This window comes from Ornithorhynchus anatinus, chromosome 1 (assembly GCF_004115215.2).
Source record: "Ornithorhynchus anatinus isolate Pmale09 chromosome 1, mOrnAna1.pri.v4, whole genome shotgun sequence".
In the NCBI taxonomy this organism is placed as follows: Eukaryota; Metazoa; Chordata; class Mammalia; order Monotremata; family Ornithorhynchidae; genus Ornithorhynchus; species Ornithorhynchus anatinus.
Window position 1 is genome coordinate 65,468,477 of NC_041728.1, and position 27,982 is coordinate 65,496,458.

Genomic DNA, 27,982 nt, shown 5'->3' on the forward strand with positions numbered 1-27,982 from the left:
GACTGAATGACTGATTGAATGAATAGATGACTGAATGAATAACTGACTGAATAAATAAATGACTGACTGACTGAATAAATGAATGACTGATTGAATGAATAAATGACTGACTGACTGAATGAATAAATGAATGACTGATTGAATGAATAAATGACCGACTGACTGAATGACCAGCTGACTGACTGAATAAATGAATGACCGATTGAATGAATAAATGACTGAATGAATGAATGACTGAGTGACTGACTGAACGAATAAGTGACTGAATGAATAAATGACTGACCGAGTGGCTGAATGAATGACTGACCGAATGAATAAATGACTGACTGAATGACTGACTGATTGAATGAATAAATGACTGACTGACTGAATAAATGACTGATTGCATGAATGACTGAGTGGCTGACTGAATGAATAAGTGACTGAATGAATAAATGACTGACCGGGTGACTGAATGAATGACTGACCGAATGAATACATGACTGACTGAATGACTGACTGATTGAATGAATAAATGACCGACTGACTGAATGAATGAATGACTGATTGCATGAATGACTGAGTGGCTGACTGAATGAATAAGTGACCGAATGAATAAATGACTGACCGGGTGACTGAATGAATGACTGACCGAATGAATACATGACTGACTGAATGACTGACTGATTGAATGAATAAATGACCGACTGACTGAATGAATGAATGACTGATTGCATGAATGACTGAGTGGCTGACTGAATGAATAAGTGACCGAATGAATAAATGACTGACCGGGTGACTGAATGAATGACTGACCGAATGAATACATGACTGACTGACTGATTGAATGAATAAATGACCGACTGACTGACTGAATGAATGACTGATTGAATGACTGACTGAGTTGTGCTGACTGAATCACTGAGTGAGCGAGCGAGCGTCGGAGCGAGCGCGCGCACCCTTCCCCTCCCCCCCCCGTCCCTCCCCGCGCGCCGGCGGCCATTGGCGGTCCCTCTCCCCGCCCCCGGGTCCCCGGGCCAATGGGAGGCGGCGGCGGCGGCGCGGGGCGGTGCCATGGTTACCCTTTGTGGGCGCCGAAGGGCGGCGGCTGTCAATCAGCGGGGCGGCCCCGCCCCCGACCCGGCCCGGCCCGCGCGCTCCGACCCCGACCCGGCGCGAGACACACGAGCGGGAGCAGCTGCAGCAGCAGCAGCAGCAGGAGGAGGAGGAGGAGGAGGAGGAGGAGGAGGAGGAGGAAGAGGAGGAAGAAGAAGAAGAGGAAGAAGAAGTGAGTGTCCCCTGGTCGAGGCCGGGCGGGGGAGGAGGAGGAGGAGGAGGAGGAGGAGGAGGAGGAGGAGGAGGAAGAGGCGGGAGACCGGTCCTTCCCTTCAAAATGGCCCCCGCGCCTCCTCCCCACCACGCTGACCTCGGTGACCCTCCCCCCCTCCCCCCCCCCGCGCCGTGTGCCCCGCCCTGTCCTAAGCGCTGCGGCCCGACCCGAGGCGGCCCCACGTGGGAGCTCCCGGACTCCCTCCCCCGAGATGATGATGTTGGTATTTGTGAAGCGCTTCCTCGGTGCCGACCCCTGTTCTAAGCGCTGGGGGAGAGCCAGGGTCACCGGCTGGTCCCACGGGAGGCTCACAGTCTTCCTCCCCATTTGGCAGAGGAGGCACCGAGAAGGGAAGTGACTCGCCCACCGTCCCACAGCTGACAAGCGGGATTCGAACCCATGACCTCGGACTCCAAAGCCCGGGCTCTTGCCGCCGAGCCACGCTGGGCCCCGAGGCCCGCGGAGGGTCGGACACTTCGGAGGGGTGCCACTGTTGGAGCGCTTACTATGTGCCAGGCGCTGCTCTAAGCGCTGGGGGGGGGGGGGGTCCGGGGGCATCGGGTGGTCCATGCGGGGCTCACGGTCTTCATCCCCATTTGGCAGAGGAGAGAACTGAGGCACAGAGAAATCAGACCACTTAATAATAATATTGGTATTTGGTAAGCGCCTACTATGTGCCAAGCGCTGCTCTAAGCGCTGGGGGGTCCGGGGGCATCGGGTGGTCCATGCGGGGCTCACGGTCTTCATCCCCATTTGGCAGAGGAGATCACTGAGGCCCAGAGAAGTCAAGCGACTTAATAGTAATGGGGGTATTTCTTAAGCGCCTACTATGTGCCAAGCGCTGCTCTAAGCGCTGGGGGGTCCGGGGGCATCGGGTGGTCCATGCGGGGCTCACGGTCTTCATCCCCATTTGGCAGAGGAGATCACTGAGGCCCAGAGAAGTCAAGCGACTTAATAATAATATTGGCATTTGGTAAGCGCTTACTATGTGCTAAGCGCTGGGGGGATACGAGGTGGTCAGGTTGTCCATGCGGCGTTCACGGTCTTCATCCCCATCTTGCAGAGGAGATCACTGAGGCCCTACTGTGTGCTAAGCGCTGTTCTAAGCCCTGGGGGGCGGGGGGTACGGGGGCATCAGGTGGTCCACGCGCGGCTCACGGTCTTCATCCCCATTTTGCAGAGGAGAGAACTGAGGCCCAGAGAAGTCAAGCGACTTAATAGTAATGGGGGTATTTCTTAAGCACTTACTATGTGCCAAGCGCTGTTCTCAGCGCTGGAGGGGTGGGGGGATACGAGGTGATGAGGTTGTCCATGCGGGGTTCACGATCTTCATCCCCATTTTGCAGAGGAGGCCACTGAGGCCCAGAGAAATCAAACAGACTTAATAATAATATTGGCATTTCTTAAGCGCTTACTATGTGCCAAGCGCTGTTCTAAGCACAGGGGTGGGGTACGGGGGCATCAGGTGGTCCAAGCGGGGCTCACGGTCTTCATCCCCATTTGGCAGAGGAGATCACTGAGGCACAGAGAAATCAGACCACTTAATAATAATATTGGCATTTCTTAAGCTCTTACTATGTGCCAAGCGTTGTTCTAAGCGCTGGGGGGATACGAGGTGATGAGGTGGTCCATGCGGGGTTCACGGTCTTCATCCCCATTTTGCAGAGGAGATCACTGAGGCCCAGAGAAATCAAGCGACATAATAATAATGAGGGTATTTCATAGGTGCTTACTATGTTCCAAGCAATGTTCTAAGCACTGAAGGGGTGGGGGGGGGGGTACGAGGGCATCAAGTTGTCCCCCTTGGAACTCACGGTCTTCATCCCCATTTTACAGAGGAGGCCACTGAGGCCCAGAGAAGTCAAGCGACTTAATAATAGTAATGGGGGTATTTCTTAAGCGCTTATTAGGTGCCAAGCGCGGTTCTAAGCGCTGGGGCGGATACAAGGCGATGAGGTTGTCCATGCGGGGCTCATGGTCTTCATCCCCATTTTACAGAGGAGGCCACTGAGGCTCAGAGAAATCAGGCGACTTAATAATAATTGGGGTATTTCTTAAGCGCTTACTATGTGCCAAGCGCTGGGGGGGAGACGAGGGCATCAGGCTGTCCCACCTGGGGCTCACAGGCTTCCTCCCCATTTTGCAGATGAGGGAACTGAGGCCCAGAGAAGTCAAGCGACTTAATGGGGGTATTTGTTAAGCGCTTACTATGTGCCAAGCACTGTTCTAAGCGCTGGGGGAGATATAGGGTCATCAGGGTGTCCCGTGCGGGGCTCACAGTCTTCATCCCCATTTGACAGAGGAGGCCACTGAGGCCCAGGGAAGTCAAGCAGCCTAATAATAATATTGAAGGTATTTGTTAAGCGCTTACTATGTGCCGAGCACTGTTCTAAGCGCTGGGGTAGACACAGGGGAATCAGGTTGTCCCACGTGGGGCTCCCAGTCTTCATCCCCATTTGACAGAGGAGGCCACTGAGGCCCAGAGAAGTCGAGGGACTTAATGGTGGTATTTCTTATGCGTTTACTATGTGCCAAGCACTGTTCTAAGCGCTGGTGGGGGGGGGGTACGAGGGAGGCCACTGAGACCCAGAGAAGTCCAGCGACTTAATGGTGGCATTTCTTAAGCGCTTACTATGTGCCAAGCGTTGTTCTAAAGACTGTTGGGGGGGGGGAAAGTGAGGGCATCGGGTTGTGCCCCTTGGGAGCTCCTGGTCTTCATCCCCATTTTCCAGAGGAGGGAACTGAGGCACCGAGAAGTCAAGCGAAGCAGCGCGGCTCAGTGGAAAGAGCCCGGGCTTTGGAGTCAGAGGTCATGGGTTCAAATCCCGGCTCGGCCATTTGTCAGCTGTGTGACTTTGGGCGAGTCACTTAACTTCTCGGCGCCTCAGTTCCCTCATCTGGAAAATGGGGATGGAGACGGTGAGCCCCACGTGGGGACAACCTGATTCCCCTGTGTCTCCCCCAGCGCTTAGAACAGTGCTCGGCACATAGTAAGCGCTTAGCAAATACCCCCATTAAGTCGCTGGACAGGCGTCAGGTTGTCCCCCGTGGAGCTCACAGTCTTCATCCCCCTTTTACAGAGGAGGGAACTGAGGCCCAGAGAAGTCAAGCGACTTAATAATAATGTGGGTGTTTGTTAGCGCTCACTATGTGCCAAGCGCTGTTCTAAGCGCTGTGGGGGGGATACGAGGTGATCAGGTTGTCCCACGTGGGGCTCACAGCCTTCATCCCCCTTTTACAGAGGAGGTCACTGAGGCCCAGAGAAATCAAGCGACTTGCCCCAAGTCACCCAGCCGGCAAGCGGCGCGGCGGGATTAGCACCCACCACCTCTGACTCTCAAGCCCGGCCTCTTACCACTGAGCCACGCTGCTTCTGTTGAGCGCTTACTCTGTGCCCAGCACTCCCCCTCCCCCTTTGACAGATGGGGGGACTGAGGCCTGGGGAAGGGAAACGACTTGCCCCAGGTCACACGGAAGGCAGGGTCGGGGGTCGGCCCTGGGGCAGCGTGGCTCAGTGGAAAGAGCCCGGGCTTGGGAGTCAGAGATCATGGGTTCGAATCCCGGCTCAGCCACCTGGCAGCTGTGGGACTGTGGGCAAGTCGCTTCCCTTCTCTGGGCCTCAGTGACCTCGTCTGTAAAATGGGGAGGAAGACTGGGAGCCTCACGTGGGGCCACCTGATGACCCCGTATCTACCCCGGCGCTTAGAACAGTGCTCTGCACATAGTAAGCGCTTAACAAATACCAACATTATTATTGTGTGTGGCCAACGGCCGGACCCTGCGGAACCCCCCAGGACGGGGGCGGGACACCGAGGCCACCAAAACGGGGTGGGAGGGCGAGGGGACACCACCCCCCACACCCCAAAGAGGTGGGAGGCTTCTACCCTCCTCATCCTCCAGCGCTTAGCGCAGGGCTCCGCACATAGTAAGCGCTCAATAAATACGACCGAATGAATGAATCCTTCCCTCCTTATCCTGCAGCGCCATCGTTCTCGTCCGTCCGTCTCCCCCGATTAGACCGTAAGCCCGTCAAAGGGCAGGGACCGCCTCTATCTGTTGCTGACTTGTTCATCCCAAGCGCTTAGTACAGTGCTCTGCACATAGTAAGCGCTCAATAAATACTATTGAATGAATGAATGAATGAATGAAAGTAAGCGCTCAATAAATACGACCGAATGAACGAATCCTTCCCTCCTCATCCTGCAGCGCTTAGCGCAGGGCTCCGCACATAGTAAGCGCTCAATAAATACGACCAGATGAACGAATCCTTCCCTCCTCATCCTGCGGCGCTTAGCGCAGGGCTCCGCGCATAGTAAGCGCTCAGTAAATACGACCGAATGAATGAATCCTTCCCTCCTCATCTTCCAGCGCTTAGTGCAGGGCTCTGCACATATTAAGCACTCAATAAGTATCACTGAATGAATGAATCCTCCCGTGGCTCCTCATTCATCCAGTCCTACTTACCGAGCGCTGACTGGGTGCGGAGCATTGTACTGAGCGCCTGGAATGGACAAACGGAGACATTCCCGCGGGCTCACAGTCGAGAAGGGGCGAGACAGACTGCAAGACATTCATTGGTTCGATTATTGAGCGCTTAGTGGGTGCAGAGCACTGTACTGAGCGCTTGGAATGGACGGTTCGGCCACAGAGAGAGACAATCCTGGCCCAACAGCGGGCTCACAGTCTGGGAGGGGGAGGCAGACAACAAAACATTCATTCATTCAATGATTGAGCGCCGCCTGGGTGCAGAGCACTGTGCTGAGCGCTTGGAGAGTACAGTTGGGCCACAGAGAGAGACGATCCCTGGCCAATAACGGGCTCACAGCCTAGAAGGGGGGAAACAGGCAACAGCTCTCCCTCCTCTTCCCCTCTTTCAGTCGTCGAGGAGCAGCATGTGGCCGGGTGGCCAGAGCATTCATCCAGTCCTATTTATTGAGCGCCGACTGGGTGCAGAGCACTGTGCTGAGCGCTTGGAGAGTACAATTGGGCCGCAGATAGAGCCGATCCTTGCCCAACGACAGGTCCACAGTCAAGAAGGGGGGAGGCAGACAACAACTTTCCCTCCTCTTCCCCTCATCCAGTCTTCGAGGAGCAGCTTCCTAGTGGCCAGAGCATTCATCCAGTCCTATTTATTGAGCGCCGACTGGGTGCAGAGCACTGTGCTGAGCGCTTGGAAAGTACAATTCGGCCACAGATAGAGACGATTCCTGCCCAACGACAGGCCCACAGTCAAGAAGGGGGGAGGCAGACAACAACTTTCCCTCCTCTTCCCCTCATCCAGTCTTCGAGGAGCAGCTTGTAGCCTAGTGGCCAGAGCATTCATCCAGTCCTATTTATTGAACGCCGACTGGGTGCAGAGCACTGTGCTGAGCGCTTGGAAAGTACAATACGGCCACAGATAGAGACGATTCCTGCCCAACAAAAGGCTCACAGTCGAGCAGCATGGGGCCTAGTGGCCAGAACTTCATTCCATTCATTCAGTCGTATTTATTGAGCGCCCATTAGGTGCACGGCACTGTACTAAGTGCTTGGAAAGTACAGTTCGGCAGCAGGTACCTGGGAGGCGGAGGACATGGGTTCTGATCCCGGCTCCGCCCCTGGTCTGCTGGGTGACCGTGGCCAGGTCCTTTCACTTCTCGGGGCCTCAGTTCCCTCCTCTGTAAAATGGGGCTGAAGACTGTGAGCCTCACGTTGGACAACCCGATCACCCTGGGTCCACCCCAGCGCTTAAAACAGGGCTTGGCACATAATAATAATAGTGATGGTATTTGTGAAGCGCTTACTATGTGCCAAGCACTGTTCTAAGCGCTGGGATAGATACAAGGTAATCAGGTTGTCTCACGTGGGGCTCACAGTCTTCATCCCCATTTTCCGGATGAGGGAACTGAGGCGCGGAGAAGTGAAGTGACTTGCTCAAGGTCACGCAGCTGACAAGTGGCCGGGCCGGGATTCGAACCCGTGACCTCTGCCTCCCCAGCCCGGGCTCTTTCCACTGAGCCGCGCTGCTTCTCTTCGGCGCTTAAATCATGGTGTAGTGCCTAGAGCATGGGCCTAGAAGTCAGAAGGTCATGGGTTCTAATTCCGGCTCCGCCACTTTTCTGTGCGACCGTGGGCAAGTCACCGTACTTCTCTGTGCCTCAGTTCCCTCATCTGTCAAATGGGGATTGAGACCGTGTCCCACGTGGGACAGGGATGCGTCCAACCCGATTCGCTTGTATCCACCTCATCGCTGCGGTGCCTGGCACTGTGGTAAGCGCGTCACAGACGCCATCATTATTTTCCAATGCTTAGTACGGCGCTTGGCACGTTGTAAGCGCTTAGTAAATGCCATTGTTATTATTTATCGAGCGCCTACCGCCTGCAGAACACTGCCCTGAGCGCTCGGGCCGCGTCCGAGGGACCCTGAAAAGCGTCTGACCTTCTCTCCCCCGGGGCGGGACACCACGCTTCCCCACGGTGGAGGAGGAGAACGGACTTCCAGTAGTGGAAATTCCCGTCTTCCATGACCGTCGTAACTCCATCCAACCCCGGGCTCGCCGCTGGCGACATTCCCCCAGATCCCTAGGGCCCGGGGTGGGAATTTGGTGGGGGAGGCTCACCCGGGTTCCCTCCCGACCCGGAATGACGTTAGGGCAGTGTGGGATTTGGGGGGGTGGTGTCCGAGGGAGAAAATCCTAGCGGGAGGAGGGAGGCTGACGGTCCCGGGATACGGAGGAAAGCCCCCCATCACCCCCCGCTAAAACTCCTTTATTCTCTAGAAGGAAATGTTACCCCCGGTGTGAACCTCTAAAAGATGAGCACCGGGTCCGCTCGCTGATCACTTAGAGAAGCAGCGTGGCTCAGTGGAAAGAGCATGGGCTTTGGAGTCAGAGGTCATGGGTTCGAATCCCAGCTCTGCCACTTGTCAGCTGTGTGACCGTGGGCAAGTCACTTCGCTTCTCTGGGCCTCAGGTACCTCGTCTGTAAAATGGGGATGAAGACTGTGAGCCCCACGTGGGACATCCTGATTCTACCCCAGCGCTTAGAACAGTGCTCGGCACATAGTAAGCGCTTAACAAATACCAACATTATCATTATTATTATGATGATGATCACGGGGAGCCGCCTGCGTCCGCTGGGTTGCGTCAATCAATCAATTATTGAGCACTTACTGCATGCAGAGCACTGTACTGAGAGGCAGCGTGGTTCAGTGGAAAGAGACCGGGCTGGGGAGTCAGAGGTCAGGGGTTCGAATCCCACCTCTGCCATTTGTCAGCTGTGTGACTGTGGGCAAGTCACTTCACTTCTCTGGGCCTCAGATACCTCATCTGTAAAGTGGGGATTAACTGTGAGCCTCACGTGGTACAACCTGATGACCCTGTATCTCCCCCAGCGCTTAGAACAGTGCTGTGCACACAGTAAGCGCTTAACAAATACCCACATTATTACTGAGCGCCCAGGGGAGGCAACATAAGAGCCGGTTGACACAGCAAGGTGACAGGCTGCGGGAGGATCTCTTTATGTTGTTGGAGCCCACTGTATTCTCTTCCTCCTTAAATGGGGCAGTGCAAGATATCCTAGCATTTCTAGGTGATTTAAGAGCGTCGTTATATGTTCTCAAGCACGTAGCACAGTGCTCTGCGTTCAGTAAATAAACCGCGTTCATTAAATTTATTGCGTTCAATAAATACGATGGATAATAGCAATGGCATTGTCATTTCAAAATGAGTTCACTGGGGTAGCGGGGACACAGGGTAAAGTGCCGGAGAAGCAGCGTGACTTAGTGGAATGAGCCCGGGCTTCGGAGTCAGAGGACGTGGGTTCTCATCCCGGTTCGGCCACTTTCGTTCATTCATTCAATAGTATTTATTGAGCTCTTACTAAGTGCAGAGCACTGTACTAAGCGCTTGGAATGGACAGATCGGTAACAGAGACAATCCCTGCCCTTTGACGGTCCAGTCGGGGGAGAGGGACAGACAAAAACAATAACAATAAATAGAATCAAGAGCAATAAATAGAATCAGGGTCTGCTGTGTGACCTTGGGCAAGCCACTTCACTTCTCTGTGCCTCGGTGACCTCATCTGTAAAATGGGGATTTAGACTGTGAGCCCCACGTGGGACCACCCGATGACCTCGTATCTACCCCGGCGCTTAGAACGGTGCTTGGCACAGGGTAAACGCTTAACAAATACCTTCATTATCATTAGTTTTAAGATGCCTTTGAAAAAGCAGAGTTCTGTACTGAGCAGATGAACTATCGCTAATGTTTCCAATGCGGTCGTCTTCATCAGATTTTGAGCCAAAGTCAAGAGACTGCTTCTTGAATCAGAGCCTTTTTACACACCGTCAGTGACCGTCCCCGTTAATGGAAACCGACGGTAGCCAGTGATACTCCTAAACTGGAACCCTCCATTTTATTGGCCCGTGCAACCGGCCTTGCCCAGGTTAGGACCTGACGGCTTTAATTATTCATCGTGATATTATACTGCTGCGGTTTCATTCTTAATTTGCGTTCCTTGCAGAGTGAGGAGTGGGTAGTGGATGTTTGCCCTGGAAAGCTCGAAATTCCTCTTAGTACCGTTTAGCCCAATCACCCAGGACGAACTGTGCTTCTTAATGTAGCTTCCCTCCAAAAATGGTGTAACCGGTGACACATCTTACTTTATGGAGAGCAGTGGGCAACCGTGGAGCGCTTTAGTAAAGGGCATGCCTCCTTGTGGCTTGGTTTCGGCTGACACGGTGAGTGTTCGGTTCGAGTTTTTTAAAGTTACGGGTTTTTCCGGTGTGTGGGTGTGTTTGTGTGCGGGGGGGCGGGGGAGGGGGTTTCTGTGTCTTTTAAGAGGAAAACTACTTGAACTTTGTGGAATGGCTCTCCCCCTCCCGCGGCAGATGAATTTGCAACTGTTAGTATCGTGTGTGTAGGAAGCGAAAAGATTCCACCGTCAGTGGTTTAAAAACCCAGTGCTCTACCTACTTCCCTTTCAGTCCAGTTTGAGCCGACCGGTCCGACGGAGACTGACGAGAGGGAGGGGAGTAGGATGTGGGAAGAGGAGGATTCTCCCAAACATTTGTTGGTAAGTAAACTTTGTTTTCGCTGGTCTCCTCCCACCCCTACAGTCGCAGTGAGTAGGAAGAGGGACGGCGAATCGGAAATTAACCAGAAGAGGGCTTAACCGTGAATTTCCTAGAAGCCGTCATGCACAGAACAAGCAACCACAAAGAAGAAACAAGTTCACCCTTCTAGTATAGAGGCCCAGCCCAATTGGGAGTAATCTCACATTGACGGCTGGCAGCGATGGTGGGCACAAATAAGAATCACGTTTTTGTTAAGCGCTTGCTGGGTGCCAGGCACTGTACTAAGCGCTGGGATGGCTCCAAACGGATCGGGTTGGACACGGTCCCTGTCCCCCGGGGGCGGTCACGGTCTCGATCCCCATTTTACAGATGAGGTGACTGACGCGGTGAAGTGACTGGCCCAGAGTCACCCAGCGGACGAGCCAGGATTAGAACCCGTGACCTTCTGCCTGCCAGGCCCGTGCTCTGGCCACTACGCCGTGCCGCTTCTCTAAGACAGATTGGTCCGAGGAGTAGTCCCTTGGTTCATGGGCAGCAGGAGAGGGTGTGAAATTAGATAGAGCTCAGGTGTAGCAGAGAACTTTTTTTAATGGGGATTGGTAAAAACTGCATGCACTTAGAAAATGAGATTTTAAGTCTCATAAGAGATGTTTTTTCTGAGGATTGATCCCCTGCCCCGTCAAGTCTGTGCCATCCATCGGTAGTATTAGAACTCGGGTGTGGCGGAGAATTTTTTTTAATGGGGATTGGTAAAAGAAACTGCATGCACTTAGAAAATAAGATGTTAAGTCTCATAAGAGATGGTTTTTCTGAGAATTGATCTCCTGCCCCGTCAAGTTTGTGCCATCAATCAGTAGTATTTGAGTGACTCCTGAGCATGATTAAGGGGTTTGGGAGAGTCCAATAAAATTAGTAAACATGAGCCGTGCCCTCTAAGGACCTTACAGCCTAGCATGAGGCAGAGAAGTACAAATTATAGCCAAAAGATGAAATCGTGTAAAGATCTGTACGTAATGTGTCGTGGGAGGGCGTGAGCCCCTTAGTGCTTAGGTGGAGTGGAAGTGCCGAAGTGGCCGTTGAGGATATCAAGTGGGAAGATTAGAAATGAACCGTGGACCCCCCTGGAGGAGATCTGATTTCCGGGGGGTTTTGAAGATGCGGAGAACGGTGTTCCGAAGGATGCGAAGGGGGAAGGGGTGAGCAAGAGGCCGGCGGCAGAAGAGATGAGAATAAAGCTTGAGGAGTAGATTAGCGTGAGATGAATGTAGCCTGTGAGCTAAGGTCTAGGGGGAGAAGAGGCAATAAATAGGAAAGAGCAGCTGGAGTACTTTAAAATTGATACACCGGGGTTTCTTGGCAGCCGTTGGAGGTTTTTAAGGAGTGGGGTGATGCGTGCAGAACAATGCATTAGGAAGAAATGATCTTAGGCAGCAGGTTGAAGTATGGATTATGCGAGAGGAGAGAGCGGAGGCAGCGAGGTCACCGAGAAGATTGCGGTAGTCAAGCCCGGGATATGATGTGCGTCCATTCTCCATCTTGGGAATCTTTAAGAGAAAATCTGTTTTGTCTGGTCGAGTCAATTTGCTTGCCTGTTCGTAGGCGGGAGGAGGTTGATCTCTTAAGGGTCCTTACAGCTCTGGCATAGGATTCTTTTATTGCTGAAATTAATGTCCATTAAAATAGGGTAGATTTCCATTCTCCAGGCTTAGAAGAAAATAAGATCCTCTCTAAGTCAGCATTTCCAAAATGCCCGGCCATGTACAAAAGGAAGGAGGAGTTTTTAATCAAATACGACTACAATTATATACCCTCTCTTAAAACAACTCTCAAGTACAAATAATTTCAAAATCCTGTTTTTCCTAGGGAATGTTTACAAAGGCTTTTAGAACCTGATTTTTTTAAATGTCCTATATGGTTGCCTCTACTTCACCCAGGAAATTGAGGAACCATGTTTGTCTTCTTTGGGGACCAGTTGGAATGGTCTCTGTACCTCCATGCTGAGTCCAGAAGTCATTTAGTCAGGGCCCTGTGAGAGTAGCGTTAAAATTCATTCAATAGTATTTATTGAGCGCTTACTATGTGCAGAAATTTGAATTGAAGACAGCCAACACAAGCATTTGTGCTTTGATTCGTTGAAGTCAAAGCCCAGGAACCAAATTTTCAGATATAATGCTGGAAATCGTTAAGAATTACTCTTATTTCATTTTTGAGAGGCCTGTAAGCATAATGAACTAATATGTTGCCTATTTCATACTATAAGACACATTCTTTACTGTGGTTTGTGTAGAACAAATTAGAGAAGCAACATTTACTCTTCAGTCCAGTCTTTTGCAGTGCCTTTTGCGGGAATTTAGGGAGAAAATTTTACACCAACAAAAATAATTCTCTAAATCTGTTTGGACCAATCCAATCTGAAATTTTAACCAGTGCTGTGATTCCCCACCTTGACCTCTCCCTTCCTATCAATACCAGGTTTTAAAGAACCTTTAAGTGCAAAAGCACTGACAGAGTATTGCATGTGAGCATTAAAGTAAAAGCAAGGGTTTTATATCCTGTCCGTCTCCGGGGTTCTTTAAAAAGTAATTCCTTAGGTCTTAACTGCTGCTATTTGGGTAATTTAGACCAGATATGTCCACTTCCTTTTCCTTTCCCCATCTAAGTGATTATTCAGGTAATTGCCACTGTGTAGAGGAAACCTGCAGAGATTTAATGTGCTTGTAGAATGAGAATTTGAGTTCACTTTGGTAAATAAAGGCTTAGTAGCTGAAGTTTTCCATCAGTCAGTTTGTGGGTCGACTACTCAGTAGGTTTTACGACTTAGCAGAAATATGATGGACTGGTACACCTATCAAAATGTTTTTAAAAAAACCCTACCCAGTGATTCGGTACGTGGCAGCATAAAAAATTGACAGCAACACTGTCAATTACTCAGCCGGATAGTTTTTTTCCTTATGTTAATAACTGTTAAGTACCGTATTGCTTTCAAACTGTAGCTTTTGTGACTGAGAGGTAGAGAGACCAACAAGATTGAGGGAATATAAATTTAAAAATGGATACATTTTCTTTCTACAGCAACCATTGTCACAAATGAGAATTATTTTTTGTCTCAGTTTGGGGACTGACTGTATTGTATTGCTTTTGTTGAATATTCTCTGAAGGACTGTTTTCCGTCCATCTGATTATTCTGTGTATTTATAGGTCAGAGGTAAGAATCTTGGCGTGGGGAGGAACCGTACCAATGATAAACTTTTTGATGACTTTTAAGATGTAGCAGACCAATAATAGAAATTCCAGCATACAATCATAGTATGATTGAGTTATTGTATCCTTTTGTTTAAAAAAAAAAAGCTAAAAGGAAAATTATTTGCAAGGTGTATCAATGAGTTGCAAACTAAATCCCGTTTCACCACAAATGATGCACATTTCCACGATATTCCTGTGACAATGCAACGTTTCTGAGTGTAATTTTCATAGAACCCACAGTTACCATAGCAAGATGCTGCTCTGCCAGGAGTAGTGTTTCAAATAGGATGACCAGATCGAGTCCGATCTATTACCAGATCAAGATTGGTTTCCCCTTTGGAACCAATTGTAGCTTTAAAAAATTCACTATTATTAGTAACTGACTTTAAGCAATTGCAAACTGATTCCTTTTTCTCAGTGGTGATTAGCATGTCAGTTTTCTTGAATCATCATTTTTTTAAATTTTGCAGTCTACTCCCAATTATATTCTGAACCATATTTCTCCACCTTTATTTCCTATTGAAAGAATTGACAAATGAGTTTCGGATAGTGGGAATTTGCAGTATTGCAGCAATCGTGAGGTAGGAGGATTGTCCCTGTTTTTGCAGACAAGGACTTTATTTTATTTAAAGCATTTCTCTGAATTATAAGAAATGATGAGCCTGAAATCTAGAAAGTCCTCTTGGGTGAACATGCCTAGAGGTTTTTCTAGACCCTACCTCATTCACCTTTTACACCATATTCATAAATCCCAACTCACCACCACCACCATCTGTGATACATTTAATAATAATAATAATAATAATAATGATAATGATGGCATTTAAGTGCTTACTATGTGCCAAGCACTGTTCCAAACACCGGTAGATACAAGATAATCAGTTTGTCCCACATGGGGCTCACAGTCTTCATCCCCATTTTACAGTTGAGGTGACTGAGACACAGAGAAGTTAAGTGGGCTTGCCCAAGGTCACCCAGCAGACAGGTGGCGGAGCCAGGATGAGAACCCATGACCTCCCACTCCCAAGCCCATCTTCTTCCCACTGAGCCACGCTGCTTAGTTCTATAACATGGTGGTTGTGAATTTGCAAAACCCTGAACTAAGGAAAAATTGTTCCATGGTGCCCACCTGTTCTTAAGAATAATTAGGGTACCATTTTGCTTAGTACTTTGCACGTGCTAAGTGCAGAAGTAGATGTCTTCAAATTGAAATGGGTTAGTTTACTGTCGCACGCAAGCCTCAGACTGGGAGAACTGCTATTTGAACTCCATTTTACAAATGAGGAAACTGAAGTTCAGGGAAGTGAAATGACTTGCCCAAGGTCACAGAGCAGTCTAGCAGAAATAGTGGGAACTAGGCCCAGGGGCTCCTTTTGAATAGGCCCCATTGCTTCTCTCTTTACGGGGTCCACGTACGCACGGCATTCCTTGCCTAATGCAGGATGCGGACCACCGATGGCTTGTGTCGTCGGAAGACCGTTTCTTAATCACTAAATCGCTAAACCCTGACTTGAAACCCGTCATGGCAAAACTGAATGTATTACTTGAATTTAGGGATAACTCAATTGGACGACATTTAGAATATCGAATAGTTGCTGAATACAGTTAGACTTTGATGTTTCTAGCTCGAGTTGCCTCCTGAGAAAGTGTTGAAGTTCTCATGGATCACGTAGATTCTCCTGCTTGAGAACCTTTAATGGATAAACTGGGCTTCCCCTGGAAGGTTTTCAGAATTCATCGGATGGATAAAAATTATAGCTTGCCTATCGAGAGAGTTGAAAGGTCTTTGCTAGTGCTGTGGTTTTCCTTTTTTTTGCCAGCACCTCTCTGACCTTGAGTTCATCAAGGTTTCTCCTGCAACATCCTGTTCATTCAAGAACATAGTTATAAGTGTGACAAAATTAGCTAATTCTTTGTTTTCAGTACGGGACCATCTATGCAACTTCCATATCTTTCGTATTCCTCTAGACTGTAAGCTCGTGGGCAGGGAATGTGTCTGTTTATTGTTACATTGTACTCTCCCAAGCGCTTAGTATAGTGCTCTGCACACAGTAAGCGCTCAATAAGTACGATTGAATGAATGAATCTTAAATTCAGTGTAGTTGTGCTAATCATAAGTTCAGCTTTTGAAAAAGTGTTATTTTCATTCATGAGTCATATTTGTATTATTCAGGACAGGAACATGTTTTTGGTGATGTAGCAATAATTCATACATTCATCTGATCATATTTACTAAGCGCTTACTGTGTGCAGAGCACTGTATTAAGCACTTGGAATGTGCAATTGGGCAACAGGTAGAGACAATCCCTGCCCAACTGTGGGCACACAGTCTAGAAGGGGGAGACAGACAACAAACAAAACAAGTAGTCAGGCATCAGAATCGTCAAGATAAATAGAATCATAGATATATACACGTCATTAATAAAATAGAGAAATAAAGAATATATACAAATATACACAAGTGCTGTGGGGAGGGGAAGGGGTAGAGCAGAGGGAGGGAATAGGGGAATGGGGAGGAGAGGAGGGGCAGAGGGAAAGGGATTTCTCAGTCTCAGTAGGGCTTTGAAGAGGGAAGAGAGTTAGTTTGGCGGAGGTGAGGAGGGAGGGCATTCCAGGACGGCACTAGGACATGGACCAGGGGTTGACGGTGGAATAGGCATGAATGGGGGACAGTGAGGAGGTGGGCGGCAGAGGAGCGGAGCGTGCGGGGTGGGCAGTAGAGAGAAGGGAGACGAGGTAGGAGGGGGCAAGGTGATGGAGAGCCTTGAAGCCAAGAATGAGGAGTTTTTGTTTCATGTGGAGGTTGATAGGCAACCACTGGAGGTTTTTGGGGAGGAGAGTGACCTGCCCCAAGCGTTTCTGTAGGAAGATGATCCAGGCAGCGGAATGAAGAAAAGACTGGAGCGGGAAGAGACAGAAAGATGGAAGATCAGAGAGGAGGCTGATGCAATAATGGCCATGAAACCGAGCAAGGCCATTACTGGGTCCTTCCGACCCAGGATTCAGTCTCAGAACATTGGTGAAAGGATAGAGTGTCTCTTGTATGCAAAGCTTTGCACCAAGCATGTGGGACAGTACAAGAGAGGTATAAAACGTGACCCTCCCCCCAAACCGCCTACAAGGAGTGTAGGGTCCAACAGGGGAGACGGGCATAAAATAGTTTAACAAATGCAAGTGCTCAGATAGTGGCGTGTGTAAATCAGATTTTATAAAAGCGTGACGAGTGGTTGTGAATGTGGCAAAGATGAAGCAGTAGGGAGAATGCTCTGAAGGAATATTGTGAGGCTTACTCTCACTGACATCCAACCTTAATGGGCTAGAAATATTCCTTGTGACATCCTGGACTTGTCCTCTAGTAACCGTTATAGACTTCTTGTCCTCGGCGTATTCACCTTCCCGCCCCTGAATCTGGTATAGTTCACATTTTATTTGATTTCTGGATAGAGATGGAAAGCATGTAGTTTGAGCAAGCAGCTCTGATAAGGAAGGAAGAGCCTAATGAGGACCCGACAGTAGCAGTGCATTGTGCCCAAGAAGTAAGCAGGTTTAAACAATTTTCTTTTGATCTCATTAAATCACTAAGGGAATTTGCCTTGGGTAATTTAAGCAAGCAGTGATGTGAGATAATGCTATTAACTTCACCACATTGTATTGTTAAAAGTAGTTAAACATTATAGCCTGTGGATAAGTCTTAAAATCTCAGTGTACATTTGGTCTGGCCAAATCTTTTAAACTGTAAAGGCTTTAATAGAAAACTCCTTTGTACTGATCTACATTAAAAAAAAAATTAATGTATCTAGTACTTGTAAAACAAAACTCCATGCTTCTTCTCAAGGCCGTGGCCCTTTAGGGGAAAGTTGAAATGGGTTTTCATTTAGCCTTTTATTTCGGTAATGGTAGTAAGCATGTATTGAACACTCACTTGGTGTGGTGCACTGTAGTAGGCATTCATTCATTCAGTAGTATGAGGCCCAGAGGAGTGAAGTGACTTGCCCAAAGTCACACAGCTGACAAGTGGTGGAGGCGGCATTTGAACCCATGACCTCAGACTTCCCAACCCGGGCTCTTTCAGCCCATGCTCTTTCCACTGAGCCATGTTGTATATGTGTGTGTCTATGTACACACATGTATTCATTCAGTAGTATTTATTGAGCGCTTACTATGTGCAGAGCACTGTACTAAGCACTTGTAATGTACAGTCCGAAAGTACAGAATAATGAAGTGGCACATAACCTGCCCACAGAGAGTTTGCACTCTAATAATGTTGGTATTTGTTAAGCGCTTACTATGTGCAGAGCACCGTTCTAAGCGCTGGGGTAGACAGGGGAATCAGGTTGTCTCACGTGAGGCTCACAGTCTTCATCCCCATTTTCCAGATGAGGTCACTGAGGCCCAGAGAAGTGAAGTGACTTGCCCACAGTCACACAGCTGCCAAGTGGCAGAGCCGGGATTCGAACCCATGATATCTGACTCCCAAACCCAGGCTCTTTCCACTGAGCTGCACCCTAATGGGAATAAAGAATGAAAAGACATCTTCAGACCTGCTGGAAAGACATTAACTATCATTCATTTAAGAAAACTATTGGCTTTATATGCTTTTTTTTTTTTAAAAGAAGTCAACTGGGATTTCTCTGCACCTCTGGGAAATGATAGGATTTAGGTATTGAAAATTTGTTTTGTGTTTTACCCATCAAGAAATAATTTTGCCAATCACCAATCATTTGTGGAAGTCTGAAATTTTTGGCCTGGTCTGTTCTATATAAAAACATTTCTGTACCTAAAACTCCTTTTTTTGTTTCAGCCAACTAGCCTGGAAGAGTGACTTTTAGGTTTGCCAATATAAAAATCCCACCCTAAACTAATTTTTATAAAAATGTGAATGTGGGGATGAGAGGGGTAAGCTCATTTAAAAGCTCATTTAATTTAGAGGTAAACTGGGAAGCAAAAAAAAAAAAAAAGGTATCTTTCCTCAACCCTTCAGCAGTTTCTTGGCTGGGAGCTCAACCTAACATCTTTTTCATTCTCACCTTGGTCCACTCTCAACTCTTTGCAGATCCAAAATGTGAGCCACCCTGGGAAATAAAACCAGTTACTATTGCGTGCCAGACACCCCAGCGATAGGCCTGGGATTTTACAATTTTTTCCATTGACCCTTCTTAATTAGCCCATTTGTGTCCAATACGAACAATTGTACTTCGGCGTAGAGTCACCGCACCGTACCCTCCACAAAAATCGAGCCTTCATTCAAGCGAATCGAATGAAGCAACTGGTAAGAAGCACTTTTTTCTGGCGGTACTCTGCAAAAAATGGGAGCCACTGCACGTTTCGCCACCTCTAACTTTCCTGGCTGTTCAGTCGTGCTAAATCACGTCTCGTTTGGTTTCAACAGGACAAGATGTTCGCAAGGGGAACCAAGAGAAAATGTTGGGACGGCGAAGATGATGTCGAAGGAACCCTGGCTGGTTTTAAAACTCTTCCCTCCTACAATCTCCAGCGGCAGTCCCTTTTAGATATGTCTCTGGTTAAGCTTCAGCTGTGCCACATGGTAGTCGAACCTAACCTCTGTCGCTCAGTTCTCATAGCCAATACCGTGCGACAGATTCAGGAAGAAATGACCCAAGATGGGACTTGGCAGATGATCAACGCCCAGAATGCAGGACAACCTTCCCTCGACCGCCTGGTGTCGACGGATATCCTCTGTCGATCGACAAAAGAGCAAAGCGAAGGGAAACTCGTTCCAGGCTACGCGAGAGACTTTGAAGACAGCCAGCCACACGATATCATTTCGGAAGTTTCGACGGTGACGTCCGTTCAAAATGCGAGAAACCCTCCGAGCAATGTGTGGGAAATGGAAAGCCCTCAGGAAAACAGAGGAAACTTTCAGAAGTCACTAGATCAGATATTCGAGACCTTGGACAACAAAACGCAGAATTGCGCGGAAGACTTGTTCTCTGACGTCGATAATTCTTACTACGATCTCGACACTGTCTTAACGGGAATGATGAGTAACACGAAAATGGGACACTGTGACGTACTGGAGAGCTTTTCTGCGCCCCCAACTACAAATTCCAGCTCTAACTGTAAATCCGATCTTAACGAGCTCGACCATATTGTGGAGATCCTCGTCGAGTCTTGAAACGGATTCGGGGCCCCCACCTTCGGAGAAATAGAGGACGGAGGACACGGAACTTTAGTTTGCTACCAGACGTATTTGTAATCTCCATAAAAATGATAAAGCACTTCATTTTGCGAACTAGTGGTAATCAATTGACGTGCGGCGGTTTTGCTCTGTACGTTGCGATGAAAGTACATACCGTAGCAGTCTGTTGCAGGGTCTTGAATCTTCCAAGTTTGGGCTTCCTTCATTACCTACCCGTGCTCCCTGTTCCGCTCCTCGAGGCAATGGTCCTGTAGGGAGAGCTTGGGAAAGGGGTTTTCATTTAGCCCTTATTTCTGGGCTCACCTCCAGAATCCCCGGAACATCACCCCACACCCCCTTCTCCACCCTTCTCTCCATCCCTCTATTTCAGCCGCAATCACCAGAGCATAGCAACAAACCGTCCGTCATTTTCGTTTGTCAGTTCCCTATGTTTCTCGGCAATATTTCGTCTTTAAAATATATTTTTAAAACATTTTATACTTTTATCAGTGTGTTAGATTTTTCCAGCTATTTTCCTAAAAGTCTATTTTTCCTATGAACGCCAACTGCTACTTTAGTAATTTTTATAACGTAAATATTTGCAGCTGAGGCGTTTCTTTTTTTAAGATTTTGAAGAAGGGAATGTTTTTGGGGGTTTTTTTACAGTGAGCTGCGAAAAGTAGCTCAGTAAAGAGTATAAACTGAAAATATACAACTATATACTTTAAAATGTCGGCGCTGTTTCGTGTTATTACATTTTATAGAGTAGTGCTTAATTATAAAGTTGGGCATTGCGTAGGTATGCTTTTTATACTTGAGCATTATTGGAGAAATTGATCGTAGTAGATGCAATCGCTTCTGTTAAAGCCATGTTTTTGTTAACATCAGATATAAATTATGTAGGGTTTTATTTATGTATATTTATATGTAAATGTCATCAAGTGAATTGTTTATCCTTTAAGTCTACGGTCAGATATTTGTTTATATGGGGGAAAATGATCTTGCACTAATTTACATAAAGTGTTATTGTGGGGGGGCCTCGAGATCCCTCCAACAGAATGTTCTGATATATCTTGTCTAAATTAGTGTCCTTCAGTCCTGTCAAGGTTGTCCTTATAGCCGATCTTCCTCTAAAAAAAAAAGGTGGTGATTTTTGCTTCGGCTGGTGTCGGCATCTAACGGAGGAGTTACACATTCGTTGTAGAGTGTACTTATCCACCAGATCTGATTTATAGGAGCATTTTTGGAAAGGGTTAGTATAAATGTGCTGTAATTTTATTTTTAAAATGAAATTACATGCTAGAGATAAACCGGTCCCATTGGGCTAATAGCCTCTCATCAGATGTTGGAAATAACCAAGTCGCCTAGGAGATGGAGTGACGGTGGCTGAAGAGGTTTGAGAAATAGAATGCAGACCACTGAGATGGTGGCTTGTCTTCGAACAGTTTGATTTAAGCACAATAAGGGACCGTTTCCTCGGCTGTTTCTCTTAGCACGTTCCCCTCTCTCCACTTGCGTCCGAGCTCTGTTGGGAGATCAACGGGCCCGAGAGCCCGAGTACCCGGGTTCGAATCCCAGCTCTGCCACTTGCCCGCCGGGTGACCTGGGGCAAGTCACTGAACTTCTCTGGGCCTCGAGTTTCCTCATCTGTGAAATGAAATCCCCGTTCTCCCTCTCCCTTACACCGTGAGAGCCCCATATGGGACGGGGACTCTATCCGACAACCTCGTATCTATCCCGGCGCCCAGCACGGTATCTGGCACGTAGCACGTGCTTAACAAATGCCATTATTTATTATCGTTAGCATTATTCTCCAAGATTAACTCCAATTCCTTGTACTCAAAGTGTTCGACTAGTGTACGCATGTATGCGTGTTTTCATTTGAGGACTTTAAAGAAATGGGTGTGCGAACTAGGCATGGTTGAACAAAATCAGAACGAGTATATTCGGTCCCTGGGTCCCTCTGCATCATACGACTGAGGCAGTTGAATGTACGTCCGGTTTGGGCCAGACACGTTTTGGTCCGTCATGACGCGAAACATTGAAAGTGATTCCCTGTGCCTTAAAACTGGGGGTGAGGTAGCCCTCGCCGGCCAGCAGCAGAAATGCAGTATTAGATTCCAAAGAGGAATTTCTTCCAGACTTCAGCGAAACGCATGGCATCTTTTGTAATTTTTTTAACTCAGCGTAGAATAGAATTCGGGAACTATCCTTGCGAAGAATGGAAAGCCGACGTGGCAAGGGGACTCGCGGCGCTAGCGAGTCGGATGTAAAAATCTCAGATTTTTAGAAAATATTCTGATAAATTCCGAAGCGTAGAGGAAGCAGACCGTTTTCGCGAGAAATGACATTTTCTTTTGTTTTTTGTATGGGACTGGGGCTATAAAATAACTACGGTACCACGTCTGTAGTTCCATTCTGTAATTTGTGGAATATCATGACTTCACAAATGGTTTACTTTATATGAGCGTAATCTTTCATGTATTGTGTCATGGAAGATAGCATCGCCTGTGTACATTCGGTAAGATGGCTCTAAGGGTTTAGAGTCAAAATGAAGCTATACTTTGCTTTTAGGGAATTTTCATTACCATTTTTTTTTTTTTTTTTACTTTTACCTGTCAATTCTAACCATAGTTGGTAAAGTCGGTACTGTCGATATTGCTTTGATTTTAAAGTAAAGTTGCATAAAGGAATTTTCACCTCTATGTTTCGTAGTTATTTCATGTAATTAAATGCAGAACCTCTACTGCTCTCGCCGGCCTTCGGGATTGGTTCGTCTTCCCAGACTTCCAGGAAAGTAATTTCTTTTTGGTTCACCGGTCAGCTTTCGGGTGGTGCAGTGGAATCTGACTCATTTGTGATAAGTTCCCTACTTCTTGAACTGTCACGCTGGTCAAAGCAAACCGATTTAGGGAACAGGTGACTTATATCCCCTGTTAAGGTAAACAAGGTCATTTTAAATTGCAGTAGTGTCTTCCCTTTGTACTTAATCTTGCTTTCGTGGGCTATTTTGCATTTATTCATTTGCTTTCAGGCAATGTAACGGCAGCGTCATGAACAGGTAATGAAGCAGCGTGGCTCAGTGGAAAGAGCCCGGGCTTGGGAGTCAGAGGTCATGGGTTCGATTCCCGACTCTGCCACTTGTCAGCTGTGTGACTGTGGGCAAGTCACTTAACTACTCTGTGCCTCATTTACCTCAATTTAAAATGGGGATTAAGACGGTGAGGCTCACATGGGACAACCTGATTACCCTGTATCTACCCCAGCGCTTAGAACAGTGCTCGGCACATCGTAAGCGCTTAACAAATACCAACATTATTATGTAACGTTAGCCGTGAATTCAGAGCAACTGAAATCTCGGATGGTCTATTCGGAAAGGGTTGTTGGACCGTGTTTTGTATTTCTTTGTCACCGGGTGTTAGGCCCAAATGAAGGCTACAGTTATGGAGAAGTGCCTTCTATATGTGGGGCCACAGCTAAGAAGTTCATTCATTCGTAGCTATTGAGCGCTTACTATGTGCAGAGCACTGTACTAAGCACTTGGGAAAGTACAGTACAACAATAAACGGTGACAGTCCCTTCCCATAACGAGCTCACAATAGGGTGGCCCCATAGATATCTGAGAATTATAAAATTGCCCCTTTTCAGAAAGTTGCAAACCTTGCTGGTGGTGAGTTTGGGATTTTTCCGGAGCCAAGACGAGGCTATCTTAATTTTATGTCACGGGGACTAGCCAAGTGTGGTCAGTGGCCTATAGTCCCATATTTTGGGGTAGACCGTCGGTTTTTATTGAGCACTTGGTAAAACAGAGGTGGTAAAAGTATTCCTTGCCCAGAGTGAACTTATAGTCTAAGGGGTGGGGAGACAGACGTGAATAGAAATAATTATGCGACGTGAATAGAAATAATTATGCGACATAAATAGAAATAATTATGCATAGTCAAGGATCTTCTCCGACACTCTGCTCTGGAATTCTGGTTTACACTTTGTAGAGGAAACCGTGTAATCAGCATCACTTAAAAACAACACCACCGCACTGCCAGAAAGATCGTTTGGACTTCCAAGATCCGCGCATCCAAAAATGCCCATTACAGTTGGTTCCTGAAAGCCGTGTCTTAAATTGAACTGAAAATCGAAGCTTTGTCATACGAAGAATGTGAAAATGGGGGGACTGGTACATTGGAGCATGAATAATGGAGCCACATTAAAGTTTTGATATTGATTCAGACAGATACAGTGTTAGGAAGCCGACTGCGAGGGAAGTAAACTGGATATGTTTACCCGGTGATGTCTGCCTGATGATGATGACATTTGTCAAGCGCTAACCATGTGCCGAGCACCGTTCTAAGCGCTGGGGTAGATACAGGGTCGTCAGGTTGTCCCACGTGAGGCTCACAGTCTTCATCCCCATTTTACAGTTGAGGGAACTGAGGCCCAGAGAAGTGAAGGGACTTGCCCGAAGTCACGCAGCTGCCAAGCGGCAGAGCTGGAATTTGAACCCATGACCTCTGACTCCCCGGCCCGGGCTCTTTCCACTGAGCCACGCTGCTTCTCTGATGAGCAAGTAATCCTCTTCCTTGCCCGGCGCTTCTCAAAATGTTTCCCCTGTTTCCTCCCACCCGCTGTGGCTTTAAAAATGGATTCCTCATTTCCCCTTGCCCTTTGGGTGCCATCACCTCCCGGAGCTGGTCCGGCAAAGGAGGTTAGGGTAGTCAACGTCACATCCAGAAGCAGCGTGGTCCAGTGGAAAGTGTACTGGACTGGGAGTAGTCGGAGGACCTGGCTTCTAATCCTGCCTCTGCTACTTGTCTGCTGTGTGACCTTGGGTAGGTCACTAAACCTCCCTGGGCCTTAGTTTCCTCATCTTTAAAACGGGGGTTCAGTACCTGTTCACCCTCCTATTTATAATGTGAAGCAGCGTGGCTCCGTGGCAAGAGCCCGGGCTTGGGAGTCTGAGGTCATGGGTTCTACTCCCGGCTCCGCCGCTTGTCAGCTGTGTGACCTTGGGCCAGTCACTTCGCTTCTCTGTGCCTCAGTGACCTCATCTGTAAAATGGGGATGAAGACTGTGAGCCCCACGTGGGGCAACCTGATCCCCCTGTGTCTCCCCCAGCGCTTAGAACAGTGCTCGGCACATAGTAAGCGCTTAACAAATACCATCACCGTCATTATCATATAGTAAGTGCTTAAATAATAAATAGGAATGAATGAATTTCAGTAGTATTTATTGAGCGCTTACTATGTGCGGAGCACTGTACTAAGCGCTTGGAATGGACAAATGGGTAACAGAGACAGTCCCTGCCCTCTGACGGGCTTACGGTCTAATCGGGGGAGACGGGCAGACAAGAACAGCAGCGTGGCTCAGTGGAAAGAGCCCGGGCTTTGGAGTCAGAGGTCATGAGTTCGAATCCCAGCTCTGCCACTTGTCAGCTGTGTGACTGTGGGCAAGTCACTTCACTTCTCTGTGCCTCAGTGACCTCATCTGTAAAATGGGGATTAAGAGTGTGAGCCCCACGTGGGACATCCTGATTCCCCTGTGTCTCCCCCAGCGCTTAGAACAGTGCTCGGCACATAGTGAGCGCTTAACAAATACCAACATTATTATTAACAATAGCAATAAATGGTCAGTTGGGCCCTAGATCCTGACATTTTTTTCTCCTAATGCCTCGTCAGTCAGTCAGACAATTGTATTTACCGAGCTCTCACTGTGTGCAGAGCACTGTGCTAAGCACTGGGGAGAGTACACTCGAAACGAGTGTCCATCCCTTTCCACCCTACTGCTCTGATTTAAAAGTTCATCGCTTTTAAGCCCCAAGCCCCCAAACTCAACTAAACCCCCAAACTCGGCCTCCCCGCCCCGAGACTGTGAGCCCGTCGTCGGGCAGGGATGGTCTCTGCCTGTTGCCGAATTGTACGTTCCAAGCGCTTAGTCCAGTGCTCTGCACACAGTAAGCGCTCAATAAATACTAAACGGTCAGAACGCGTCGTTACCCTCCATTACCACCACCAGTGATTCGCCATTGCTTCAAACCTAAAATTCAAGTCGAACCGTCAGATCCACGGCTCTCCTCCAGACGCGTCTCTCATGCGCCCATCTTTTCCGGCTACACCTTAGACGCCCAATCTGTATCTTTGAGCCGTCTCTTGCTCTTGAGTCTTCTGTGTCGACCGGGTCTAGAGGAACGGCGTCGCTTGGGGGAAAGAGCCCCGGCTTGGGAGTCGGAGCAGATACAAGGTGATCGGGTTGTCCCCCGTGGGGCTCCCAGTCTTCATCCCCATTTTACAGATGAGGGAACTGAGGCCCAGAGAAGTGAAGTGGCTTGCCCGAGGTCGCACAGCAGACAAGCGGCAGTCGGCATTAGAACCCACGACCTCTGATTCCCAAGCCTGTGCTCTTAGAGAAGCAGCGTGGCTCAGTGGAAAGAGCCCGGGCTTTGGAGTCAGAGGTCATGGGTTCGAATCCCGGCACGGCCACGTGTCAGCTGTGTGACCGTGGGCAAGTCACTTCACTTCTCTGGGCCTCAGTTCCCTCATCTGTCAAATGGGGATGAAGACTGGGAGCCCCACGGGGGACAACTTGATTCCCCTGTGTCTACCCCAGCGCTTAGAACAGTGCTCGGCACCTAGGAAGCGCTTAACAAATACCTTTTTTTTTTTCACTAAGCCACACTGCTTCTCATTGTAATGATGGTATTGGTTAAGCGCTTCGTATGTGCCAAGCGCTGTTCTAAGCGCTGGGGTAGATATAAGGTAATCCTCCTCCCTCAGACCTAGACCGTCAGTCCTGTTATAAGAATCTGTAATAAGAATAAGTAATTATGGTATTTGTTAAGCGCTTACTAGAACAAGCACCGTTCTGAGCGCTGGGGTAGATAGAAGGTGATCGGGTTGGGCACAGTCCCCGTTCCACATGAGGCTCACACTCAATCCCCATTTTACAGATGAGGAAATGGAGGCCCAGAGAAGTGCAGTGACTTGCCCAAGGTCACACAGCAGACAAATAGTGGAGCCGGGATTAGAACCCATGACCTCTGACTCCCAGGTCGTGGGTTCTAATCCTGGCTCCGCCGTGTGTCAGCTATGTCACCTTGGGCAAGTCACTGTACTTCTCTGGGCCTCAGTTCCCTCATCTGTAAAATGGGGAGGAAGCCTGGGAGCCCCATGTGGGACAACCCGATGACCTCGTATCCACCCCAGTGCTTAGAACAGTGCTCAGCACATAGTAAGCGCTTAACAAGTGCCAACATCATCATTATTATTATTTAAGCCCCATTTTACGAACGAGGTAGCCGAGGCCCAGAGAGATGATGTGATTTGTCTGTGGTCACACAGCAGACAAAGGGCAGATCCAGGATTAGAACCCAGGTCCTCTGGCTCCCAGGGCCGTGCACTTTCCACTAGGCCATGCCGCTTCCAGTCAATCAATGGTATTCACTGAGCGCTTACTGTCGTGCAGAGCATTTCTTTGCCCCTTCCAATGGCCATTTCTGCAATCCCGCTACTCACACCATCCCCGTAGCACTTAGGGGTAATATTTATTCATTCAGCCGTATTTATTGAGTGCTTACTGTGTGCAGAGCACTGTACTAAGCGCTTGGGAAAGGATGATAGAGCAATTAAGAGTGACAGTCCTTGCCCACAACGAGTAGATGTGTATATATATGTATAATAATGATAATGATGGTATTTGTTCAGCGCTTACTATGTGCCGAGTACTGTACTGAGCACTGAGGGAGATACAAGGCCATCAGGTTGTCCCACGTGGGGCTCACAGTCTTCATCCCCATTTTACAGATGAGGGAACTGAGGGACAGAGAAGCGAAGTGACTTGCCCCGAGTCACACAGCTGACAAGTGGCGGGGTGGGGATTGGAACCCACGACCTCTGACTCCCAAGCCCGGGCTCTTGCCACTGAGCCAGGCTGCAATGGGGGCGGGGAACCGGTCTACCACCTCTGTTAGATTGTACTCTACCAAGCGCTTACTACAGTGTAAGCCCGTCACCGGTGCCGAATTGTCCATTCCAAGCACTTAGTACAGTGCTCTGCACATAGTGAGCGCTCAATAAATACAAATATAAATACATAAATGAAGGCGCCGCACGGAGTAAGCTCGCAGTAAATTCGATGGACTGATTGATTTTAGGGTTTGGCCCCTGGCTATACTAATAAGTCCCGAGGATAGGGATCATGTCTACTAATTCCCTCGTATTCTGAATGTATAATACAGTGCCCCCCA

General features: G+C 48.3%; 1 protein-coding gene across 3 annotated transcripts; it reads left to right on the top strand.

The window, feature by feature from the left end:
• The first annotated feature begins 1,118 nt into the window (after positions 1-1,118).
• On the top strand, positions 1,119-22,449 carry CDCA4 (cell division cycle associated 4). Of its 3 annotated transcripts, XM_029069974.2 has the most exons (4): positions 1,119-1,195; positions 1,238-1,267; positions 10,275-10,363; positions 18,997-22,449. In XM_029069974.2, exons 3-4 carry the CDS (start codon positions 10,328-10,330, stop codon positions 19,741-19,743), a joined length of 783 nt encoding a protein of 260 aa, XP_028925807.1. In that variant the 5' UTR covers positions 1,119-1,195; positions 1,238-1,267; positions 10,275-10,327; the 3' UTR covers positions 19,744-22,449. The 3 variants fall into 3 exon arrangements, with proteins under 3 accessions (XP_028925807.1, XP_039768086.1, XP_028925803.1); XM_039912152.1 differs by lacking the exons at positions 1,119-1,195; positions 1,238-1,267 and adding an exon at positions 9,606-10,028; XM_029069970.2 differs by lacking the exons at positions 1,119-1,195; positions 1,238-1,267 and adding an exon at positions 18,661-18,876.
• Positions 22,450-27,982: the final 5,533 nt, after the last annotated feature.

Excerpts from the sequence above, each read along its gene's own strand:
- CDCA4 (XM_029069974.2), top strand. The coding sequence starts at position 10,328 with ATGTGGGAAGAGGAGGATTCTCCCAAACATTTGTTG. Across the intron at positions 10,364-18,996 it reads ATTCTCCCAAACATTTGTTG|GACAAGATGTTCGCAAGGGG; the intron begins GTAAGTAAACTT and ends TGGTTTCAACAG.